The sequence below is a fragment of the Coturnix japonica genome, chromosome 1, assembly GCF_001577835.2.
Source record: "Coturnix japonica isolate 7356 chromosome 1, Coturnix japonica 2.1, whole genome shotgun sequence".
In the NCBI taxonomy this organism is placed as follows: Eukaryota; Metazoa; Chordata; class Aves; order Galliformes; family Phasianidae; genus Coturnix; species Coturnix japonica.
Window position 1 is genome coordinate 69,217,500 of NC_029516.1, and position 11,401 is coordinate 69,228,900.

The following is an 11,401-nucleotide window of genomic DNA, read 5'->3' on the forward strand; positions in this document are numbered from 1 at the left end:
AGCCAAGACAGTGCCCTGACATCAACCAGCTGTTATGCTTTTCTCCAGAGAAATCTGGAAGGAAACAGTACGCAAAGCCGTTAAGTCTACATCAAACCTAGTTCAATGACAGGCATCCCTGTGGAGTGCTGCTCCTTCCAGGCTAGCGTCCAAAGTGTTCTCCCAAGCTCTTCATACACTGCTGAAATACAATCCTATGCCAAAATCTATACACTGATAATTTATGTAAAAATTCAAAAACTTGACAGTGTTTTTGTAGGGTGATTTGGCTTTTTTTAAAAAAAAAAAACAAGTGAACTTTAGAAAAAGGTTAAATGAGTCTTCTTTGTAGAGGCTGAAAATGCAACACTAAGACAATAAAACGAGGAATAAGAATATATTTTATTTTAAAAATGAATACAAATAGAAATCGGGAAGTCAAAGAGTAAAATAGGCTTCTTCACACATGTCAAACAGCTCTAACCAGGAGATGCAATGCTAACTCTGGCATTCTCAATGCTAGTCAAGCATCTCAATAACATCCTCATGACCAGTGTGCCAAATACATAAAAGTACCTGCACATAAGGTCTGAAATTGTTGTAACAGTAAAGGATCAAAAGAAAAGACTGCTTGCAGCTCTACTTCCATTACACTGTAGGCAGGAATAACAGTTTGCCTTAAGGAAATACTACTACCCTTTATTTAGCCAACCCGTGGTAATCAGGTGCAAGGGAGGTCAGAGGCACCGATAAGACAGGTTTCTAAAATGACTCATCATTTTCCTAAATTAGTATCAGCTTTACAGATAAGACAGATGATGTTTTGTACTATCTGCCATCTGGAAATACTGCCTGCTGCTTCTGAAGAAAATAAAAAGCTATTTCAATTCCTCTCAGAATTCTTCATTGATTACAAACTTTCCTTGAAAGTATCTAGTGTTGACACTGTGAAAAGGCTGTTAAATAGAACAGATTAAAGACTTAACCTACCATACCAAGCTAATGCATGTTACTATCTTTGATTTAACTTGACGTGGATGAAACTAAGCTTTATTCTAACTTTATTGAAGCCAGTCTCTTAAAGCTTCTAATGAACATAACTAAAAGGACTGCTCAATGCTACGCATCCTTATCAGAAGATTGCTTTCACCATGTCTCATCTCCGCTGCTGTTTCCTTGTTACACCTGTAGAGAATCTACCACTTTGCAATGAGAGCATAGTAGTAAGTACTAGCCAGAAATGAACAGCTAGGGGAGCTTTGCTCCCCTTTCATTCTCCTTGAATATTCTGTACTCAGTATACAATAATCCACCCTCACCTGCTCTGCTAGGGCATAAACTTTTGTAGATTCATATGTTAACTGAAATTTAAAGACAGAACACTGAGAAGAATTAGATCAATCTACTCTTCCCCCAGAAAAATCATTACTGCAACTCAAAAGGATTTGGTTGGACACGCTTCTCCTGTACTGTAATGCTTTCTTCACCCCACTTCATCATTCTTTAAAGACAAGAGCAACCACAACTCAGCTAGCAAAAAGCAAACAAAGAATTCCTTAGTAACCTTCAGTGCAAGGAGAGACAGCTCTGTTGCAACCACCTTTACTGACAAGCTGTCAATCTCACACTTGAATGAATGATGAGCACTCACTAAGTCTTGTACTACCCAAAGAAAAGGCAGTAAAGTCTGCAACTTAATAATGTCAGACTGATTATATATGGGAATTTAGCAAGACAAAAGCCAAGAATAGGCTTCAGAGAAGCAAAGAACCAAAGACAATGCAAGCTAACTGTTACATTTATGACAGCTGTAGGACAATACCTGCTCCTCTCTCTTTTGCTTACGCAGCTGAAGACCCTCTTCCTCTCGCCTTCGACGCATTTCATCAGGATTTAGAGATTTGTTCTTGTAGCTCTTCAGTCGGAAGTTTTCTTTTCCTGAGGTCGTCATCGTTCCTTTAAGTTGCAGTTAAGAAGAGAATCAATCAGAACAATTACACTTCAGCAACGCATAAGTAAGTGTAGCCATAAACCAAATGAGCCGCAGGTCAGGTCCCCACCCACAGTCCTCCGCTTTGCTGCTACTTCTCTTACGTCTCCCCATTAAGCCCCTGAAATGTTGAGAACAGTCGCAGCATTTCATAGAATCGTAGAATGACCTGGGTTGGAAGGGACCTCAAGGACCATGAAGTTCCAACCCCCCTGCCTGGCAGGGCCACCAAAAAATGGAGTTACACATGTATGGAACACAATGGAGTACAGAAAATCTTTTGTTTTCACATCAAATTGCTGATATACCTTAGAATCAAGTAAATAAATTCAAACACCACATGGAAAATGATGAGCTAGAAGGACACATCTAACTGGAAAAAGGTTTTGCAGCCACATCAGTCAACCTGCCCTACAACACAAACAAGCATAGGCACACAAACAATAACTCAGATAAAACCTCACACCTCCCATGACATTATACATCATTCTGCATTTCTATCTGAAACATCTTCTCAAACTCACCAAATTAAATTTGCCTTTGTCAGGACTTGGACAGCTCCTGCAATCATTTCACACCTTCACTTTCAGTCCTTAGAAGTTCTCGCTTTGTAGAAATCCTTGACATTTATCATCTTCAATTCTCACTACTGGATTCCATCTTATTTCTATTTTGTAGTCCCTCTTTATGATGCTCCAGTGTTTTTAAGTACCAGTGAGAATCCATCTTCACTGTCAAGTTTCCCTAGCATATTCTTTTTCCTTGTCATTTTTGTCATCAGTGCCTAGAACTTCAGTGTTACCTTCTATTTACTACAACCCTTCCAAGCTTTAGCTAAAGCTTTTGGCTATGCTTATTTCTTACCTTCATGCCAGCTCCCTTTGCTGACTATTAAGTGCACATAAAATCATTTCTAAATAGCGCATTGCATTTTATGTTGAGTAAAGCTTTCCTACAAATTTCCACCAAGTAACGAGGAATACAAAGTTTCTTCTAGTAAGATCAGAAACATTTAGTTTCTTTCAGTGTTGAGAAATCGCTCAATTCAATCACTGAATTCAGGGTAGTCTCTCACCAGTGGCAAATAAAACCCCCACACATTGCCACATATCTGCTTGCCTAACTTAACCAATCCAAAGACACTACCCAAATGCAGCTTCTGCAATTACCTCTGGATGTATTCAGTCCACGGGAATGGACTGTCAAGGGAGGTGGTGGAGTCACCGAACCTGGGGGTGTTCAAGGAAAGACTGCATGTTGTGTTGAGGGCCATGGTTTAGTGGGAGCTATTGGTAATAGGTGAACGGTTGGACTGGATGATCTCGTAGGTCTTTTCCAACCTTGGTGATTCTATGATCCTATGCCCTAAAGGTAAAACGGTGTCATTCCTTTATTGTTTCTATGACCACACCATCTAACCCCCAGCTCCTGACAGCATCCTTACACCTGCTCACTATTTCTTTTTAAGTCAGAAAATAAAAGAATCGTATGTCAGTCGCTACAAACACCCAAGAATAGTTTTCTATAAATCTTCAGCTTTTCAGGTTTTACTCTATAGACAAAAATCAACGAGTCAAAACAAATTCAAACCTTTCTCATTCGTCTTCAGCGGTTTTTCTGCAGCTTAACTGAATATCTTTCAACAACCACTTCACATTCACTCACTGTAAATTACTTCATAGCAAACAGTAAATCCTGGATCTTCTCCTCAAAATTAATGCTGTCTGCGATGAAAGTCGGTGGTGGTTGTCATGGAAATGTTCTACAGATCTTTTCTGTCCTAGCAATAGAAGCGTATTTTCCACGTTTCTGGACACTCCTGTCTACAGCTTCAAATCATTGGTGACCCGATGAGTTTTCATGATGAACTCTTTGATCTTTTGTGCTGTACCACTCAATCACTATATGACACCTTTTACTTTACTTTTTACTTACAAACCTATTTTTAACAAAACAAAAAAGACCTATTTTTGAGTGTCTTCATTCACTAAGGAAGCGTTACCCATTTTTATTTCTTTTTGCTGATCAGTACAAAGGCCCTACCAAAAGCAGAGGTGACTGAAGAATTGGTTTTCAGGAGAAAGGTACTGCATTTCTGCTTGCTGATCAAGTCAGAGAACTTTAGTTTGTACTGGGAAATGCAGAGTCACTTACTGCAATGACCTACCTCATCCCTTGCAATCATCTACATAGGAACAAAAATGAACTTCCTGCCTTCTTACATCAGATATCAATCATCTGAAGTAGGGACACAAATGAGCCCTCTGTCTTCCTACATCAGATATGCTGTCACTAGCCTTAAGAACTTTGCTAGGAGAAATGCTACGTGACAAACACTTGGCCATTCTAACATGTCACAAGTATCCCAATATAAAAATAAAGGCCTTGCTAATCAAGACCAGCAGAAAGGTATATATAACCCAAAAAGATAACTGAAACTAAGATTATGAAATGTACTGATAGCAAATACGTTTAGACACTTTTTTTCTTTGGAATGAGGTGATGGAAATAGGTTATCTGAGAACCATATAGTCATGTATCAGAACAGTAGGTCAATCACTGAGAGAAGATGCAAGATTTCAAGGTAAGCGATGCTTTAACTACTCTACAAAGCTGCAACTGCTACAGAACCTTTACTTTCAATAAAGTATCAGTTTGTTTAGTGGATCTACCACAGCACTTCAGGCATAGTCTGCAAAGTAAAACCATGAATATACAGTTTACGCTGATACAAATAGCAGCAAAGGATTAATGGTATTTTCCTGAAAATAGCTATCCTTTCTAGGCAATAGAGATGAAAAAACAGCCCATCAAGTTCCTGCATGGCTTACAGCCTTAGCTGAGGGGAAAAAAAAGAATACAAGATTAGCAGACTGACACCTCACTGCCACACCTCCTGTTGTCTGAAAAACTGACTCAACCAGATGAATCTGCTGAGGTTCTATCCGCTTCTTTTGCGTATTTATTGGAACCCAGAGGCATGTGGGAATGCTCATCAGTAAAAATACAGGTATTACTCAAGGGACAAGGGTGTCTTCTAACTTCCAAAATCAGAAAATTTCTTTAAAACTCAGGACATGTAGAAGATGAAAGGGTATTTAAAGCCACAAAAAGCTATTCTTTATGTACTACACGGCCAATTTCTAAAGCCTTAGCTTAACTTTCTCCAGCTATAAAATGGAATTGCAAAACAAGTCTGAAGCACTATAAAGTTAACAGTATTTGTAAAGACCTGCAAAATAAGTTCTGCCGACGGCATTTCAAAACCTAGTGCTAACACAGAAGTGAAATGCTCATGTGAATTGAATCTCCTATGGCTTGGGAAAGCTGCAGCAGCAGACAGGAAGGCTGCTGAGTGTAGAGAAGGACAGACCTCAGCTCCTGAAGAACAGCAGGGACACACATTCCAGCAGATATCACAGAGGAACGATGGAGAAGAAACAGAGGAAATATCTTCAGAGAAGGTTTAAAGCTCCTGTAATCTAAGAGAATGTAACATTCATAGTTAACCATGGAAGGAATACACAGCCTTGCCACAGGGTCCCAAATCTTGGGAGTCCGCTGTGAAAAAACTGAAGTAGCACAGAGATTTATGCAGGGAATTGCCGTGCATCTCTATCTTTCAGATCTGCTTTATTAAGTACCTATTAATCTCTCCATGATCAGGCCTTAATTCGCTGCTGCTTCTGTCCTATCTTATAAACCCTTAAGACAGCCAACTATGTACTAACTGACTTCATTTATAGCAAACGCGGTGTGTTTTGCCTCTTTGGCCACTCAGCAAGTTGGGTTGCTGCCTATCCAAAATGAGGGCAACCTTAACGTTTAAGACAATTAATGCAAGGCACGGTATATCTAGTATTTCACAATACATTTACCACCACTACAATATTTCTGACTTTTTATGTTCCGTTTTGACTTGATGGGGCAGCAGAGAGAGCTTTAAAAGTTCTGGAAAGCTTGAGAAAGACAGCAAAAATCCTAATTCTCAAAGTCAGGGGAACTTAAAAGTTAAACAAAAAAAGTCCACAATTCATTAACTGAGCCTTTCTGAACTGAATAACAAACACAGGATTCCTCTGCTGCGTACAAAGTCATTGCAGTGCAAACAAATCTGTTTAAATGAACGCTGATTTCTATAACCCCGTAGTCCACAATTAACTTGAAACCAAACAGTTCCCACAAGCCACAGAACAAAGGAACTGGTGATGGGGAATTAAGTTTTTAAACACATAGGATTATAATACCCTTAAAAAAATAAAACTTCATGCTAACAGGCCCCTCGACATGAAATAACCAAAGTGATTATTCCTATGGGCCGAACTAAAACATCGTGTTTTTCTTGTAAAGCAGAGATTCCTCCCTGTACTAAGAGAACCAGCTGACCCACAGAGTATTTTCCATACAGTTATACCTAAAAATTGGGCCATCTGAGATAACAAGTCATCTGCATCACTTGATGGTCATCATCTGCCATAAAAAAGCTGTCCCAATATTACCAATGTGTCCTGAACATTCTTTGCTAGAGAACAAGTGTGGTGCTTTCAACATTCCATTGCATGGGGATAGGAAATCCCACATATTTTAAAACCAAATTAAAAGCAGACTAAATTAAGTTCAATTTGTAGTTTAAAGCAATTTCCACGTGGAGTTGTGAATGGCTGAAGACACTGAAATGAAATTTATGTCCTCAACACCTTCAACAAAAGGACTGGCTGCAGTGACTCAGCATTATGAATGGTATGAAATGTGCCCAAAACTCTTCCAGGCAATTGGACTTCAACAGCACAAAGTAACAGCAAGCCCAAGTTATGAAGAACATATCTGAGCTTCGGACATTGGCAACTGGAAGAGTTGTGTAATATTAACATACCAGCCACAGCAAACCAAAGCCCTAGGAACTTTGGGGCTGGACAACACAGGCTCTGCCTGATGGATGCCCTCGGCACCCAGCATCCCTCCAACTGCAGCCTAACCATAGTGCCCTACCTCTAACAACCCTCTGCTAAATCATATCCCTGAGCACCACATCCAAACGGCTCTTAATCACATCCAGGGATGGCGATTCAACCACCTCCCTGAGGAGCCTATTCCAGTACTTAACTACCCTTTATCCCATTTGAAAGCTGCTTCTATGTCACTGAAGTCCATTTACTCCTGCGTTACACAAATGGATTAACAGAAGCAGAAATGCTAGGACTTATCCAACACTACTTCCTATCGCTTTTTCACACACACCTCCTCCTCGTAACATCCTTTTTAAACCTGAAATTTCTGGGGAAGGGAAATTTACTCTTCATCATCTACTTTATGCTCTATTCTTTCTCCTCATAATGAATTACCAAACGCGCACAATGCTTAATAGAGTTCAAGAAATGTATAACGTGACTTCCAGTCCTTCTGTTCCACAGCCTCTATATTTACCTGAGGCTTCCACCAAGAGTTTTCCTTAAGCTTATCTTTGCTGCTTTCACAGAGTTCCCCCCTACCTTCTCCAAAATAATTCAAAAGCATCAATATTTCCATGGGCCTCAAATCCGGCTGCTTGTGTTTCCTTTTGAGAAAACCCCATATTTTACCTGGATATAAAATAAAGCAATTTAACCCATTACTTGCTTAGCAGACTCCAAAAGTCTTAACAGATCGTGAATGTTTTGGAAGGGGTTTTTTTTTTGCCTTTTCGTTGTTGTTTGTTTTAAGCTTAAGAGCAGAAGAAAATACCTTACTTTCATATCAGCACCACTTATCTCTGAAATTTATACTGGCTTTTTCTTACCCGTTATCGTATTATTTAAACAAGGACTTCTACTTAACCCCTCACTATTGAAGCTGAATAATTCTCTTACCAGTTCAGCTTGTGCTCTGGCCTTTCTATGAGGACTTCTCCAGAAGTAATGCTTCCTATTTTATTATGCTGATTCTCAACCAAGAAGGCAGATGTTGGTGGCATGGCAGTAAAGGTTTGAACCTTCCCACCAACATTCCCTTCCATGCTGTAGCTGCACAACAGATGGCAGCAGAGGGGCAGCCTGACAAAATGGCATCTGACATGGAAGTGTGTATGAAGCAAAGGTGTTTAGTGTACTCTTATGTGAGCAAAAAGTGCCACTCACTGACATTCATCAACACTTGCTGAACGTTTATGAAGACCAAACAGTGGGTGTGAGCACAGTGAGGCAGTGGGTGGTGCATTTTACTAGTGGTGACAGCAGTTCACTGCCACTGGGGAAGATTTTGATGTGTGAAGCATGCAGGCTCTTGTTCACCATTGGCAAAAATGCATAGCTAGTTATGGTGACTACATCAAAAAACACTATTTTGTACCTGACAATTTGCTTTATCAAGACTGTTACTGTATCCTCCTGTAGCTTCTGTGAAAATAAATAGGGGGCATTACTTTCAGAGCAACCCATGTAGCTTGTTTGTCTATTACATCATTCCAGAATCTCCTGTGTAGGGTTTAGAGATACAAAATCTCACCATACTTCACCAAGTGTGTAATTCTTTCAATACCAGATAAAAGCAGTCTAAAACCAAAATACCACTCAGCCTATCTCACTCAACTGGACAAAAAGAGAAGGGATAAAAAGCACTGTTGCATCGTGCTGAAACACTGAAGTGATGATAAGATTGTCAATCTGGTTAAATAAACATTTACCAACTAAGAGCCTTTCAGAAACTGTCACACCACCAGAAACCTGTACAACTACTTGTTTCACAAGTGCCTGAGGAAAGTGGTGCTGAAATGGGCCACTGCTGCCTCTCCCTTCCTGAGCTGCACATTCCCCAGTAAGCGGCAATGAGCTCAATGCACAGGACCACCTGGACCACCTTTTATTCTTCGAAAGGGCTGATAATAGCAGGACTAGGGGAAATGGATCCAAGTTGAAGGAGGGAAGATTTAGGTTGGATGTTAGGGGGAAGTTCTTTACTGGGAGAGTGGTTAGGCCCTGGAACAGGCTGCCCAGGGAGGTTGTGGATGCCCCATCCTTGGAGGTGTTCAAGGCCAGGTTGGACGGGGCCCTGGGCAACCTGATCTAGTAAATGTGTATGTTTGGTGGCCCTGCCAGGCAGGGGGGTTGGAACCACATGATCCTTGAGGTCCCTTCCAACCTGGGTCATTCTGTGACAGGCCAAGTCTGACCACATCAACACAGAAGGCAAAACATCAGAAAAACACAATGGATGGCACACTGAGGGCAAAAATGAACATTCCAGTACAGAATTGCAATTAGGGAGCAGAGATGACAAAGGAACTGTTTAGAAGCATAAGAGGGGGGGAAGCTGGGGGGAGGGAGGGGTTGTTAAAGCTCCAACAACAGTCATGTTCTCCTGAGCTGAAGCACCACTGGATCTTTATGGGAATAAAAAACAACACAGGTCCCCATTCTGAGGACAACCTTCCACATTGAGGTATGTTGCCAGCTCTCACAAGCTGCTCCTAATTTTGTCTGTGCCTATGGGCACATCTCCATGTAATTAAAAGGTGCGGGTGTAGTTCAAGCTGAAGTCAATTTGTTTTGAACTATCTAGTTCACATCAGCGCGATGCAGTAAGTTAGCGGGAAGAGCAACAGAATAAAAACACACAGCAAAGATTAGTTTGAGTCAAACTATTCATTGCTACAGTCTATCAGTACAAACAAGATAGCTTCCATATACCTAGCTTCTAGCTATAACGTTGCAATCCCATCTCCGGATAGCCCACAGGCATAACCAAACTGAAGTTAGTAAGCAGTTAGAGTAGAATATGTGCCAGAGAACGAAAAACTCCAGAGAAACAGAAGCTCCGATCAAACCGAATAAAGAGAAACAAGCACTTGGGAGCAGAAGGAGCAGCTCAGGATTTCCACAGCTCATGACACATCTCTCAGCCCGAAGTTTCAGTTTTCATTAAACGCCCTCAAGAGGCAAAGCTTCAAACCATCCCCTCACATGTGTTTCAGTAGGAGGGAACAAACGCAAAGACTATGAATGGGGCGAGTTCCTGCCGGCTGGAAGACAACCGGCAATTGCGAGGGCCCACAGCACAGCACGCAAGAAAGCAAAGAGTAGCTGGGATAACTTAAGACGGGTTTGCAGCAAGAAGGAACAGCTTTAGCTGAACTAGATAGAAATCGCCACCTCGAAGAACGACGGGCTTCAAAACAAGCGAGGAAGTTTCCGTGCGGCTCAGCCCGTGCCCCGCCTCCATCCCCACGCCGCTCAGTTCCCACAGCCGAGCTCGGCCGCTACGCACTCGGATCCCAGCGCTCCGCCGGCCCCCGCCGGGCCACGCGGTGAGGCCGCCCCGGTGCCTCCCGGCCGCTCTGCCCGAGGCCGCAGCCACCGGCCCGACCCACCCGCTGGGCCGCCGCCCGCTGCCCGCCTCGTGCCGGCGGCTCCGGCCATACGCACGCCGCAGACCGGGCCGCGGCGCTCCCCGGCGCGGCCCCGCTCGGCACCCGGCTGCCGCTCCCCTCCTCCCGGTAGCGGCCTCTTTCCCCCCGTACCTGCGGGCCCGGCCCAGCCCCGCGCTGTCTCCTCTCGGGCCCGAGGCGCGCGAGCGCCGCTCCCTGCCTCCCCGTCCGGCCGGCGCTGGCAGCCGATGGCACTGCGCATGTGCCCGGCTCCATGCGTCAATTCCGGCCCGACCGCGGCGCCCTGTGGGTCGGGGAGCGATTCCGGCACGGAGCGCGCAACGGGACTAGGCCGCGCAGCCGCAGATGAGTCAGTGCGTGATGTGTGTGGTGGGATGGGAGCTGTAGTGCAGTGAGTGGCAGTGGGTTGTAATACGTGTGTATAGCAAAATACGTATGACATGTATCACAGAATTATCAAGGTTGGAAAAGACCTAGAAGATCATCCAGTCCAACCATTACCAATACTTCCCAGCTAAATCATATTCATCAACGCAACATCCAAACGTTTCTTGAACACTCCCATGGTCGGTGACTCCACCACCCTCCTGGGCAGTGCATTGCAATGCCTGACTACCCTTTCTGAGAAGTAATACTTCCTAATGTCCAGCCTGAATATCCCCTGGCACAGCTTAAAACCATTCCCTCTAGTTCTATCATTGATTACACAAGAGAAGAGACCAACCCCCAGCTCACTACAACCCCCCTTCATGAAGTTATAGAGAGCAATAAGGTCTCCCCTGAGCCTCCTCTTCTCCAGGCTGAACAAGACATGTACATGCATATATATTTTTACATGAATATGTACTTATGCATATTGATAGCACAGTGAAAAAGTCACTGACAACACTGAAGAAGCTGCCGTGGGTAAAGGCTGAGGTATGGTTGTGAACTTGAGGGTGAGTGTAAGTGACAAACACAGCAGTGATAATGTCACGATTGGGTGAAATATGGATTCACACATATTCCTGCTGGCCCTGCTTTTACCCGGTGCAGTGGGATGGTATGAAATGGTACCACAATAACACAGCCCT

At 43.0% G+C, this 11,401-nt stretch overlaps 1 protein-coding gene across 1 annotated transcript in view; it reads right to left on the minus strand.

Moving 5' to 3' along the window:
- Positions 1-10,623, minus strand: part of KPNA1 (karyopherin subunit alpha 1) — a 42,500-nt gene extending 31,877 nt beyond the window's left edge. The window contains exons 1-2 of the mRNA XM_015873477.2: positions 10,461-10,623; positions 1,802-1,935 (exon numbers count right to left, since the gene is read on the minus strand). Coding sequence (XP_015728963.1) covers positions 1,802-1,935; positions 10,461-10,569 — 243 coding nt within the window. The 5' untranslated portion in view covers positions 10,570-10,623. The remainder of the gene's footprint in view (positions 1-1,801; positions 1,936-10,460) is intronic.
- Between the last annotated feature and the right edge of the window lie 778 nt (positions 10,624-11,401).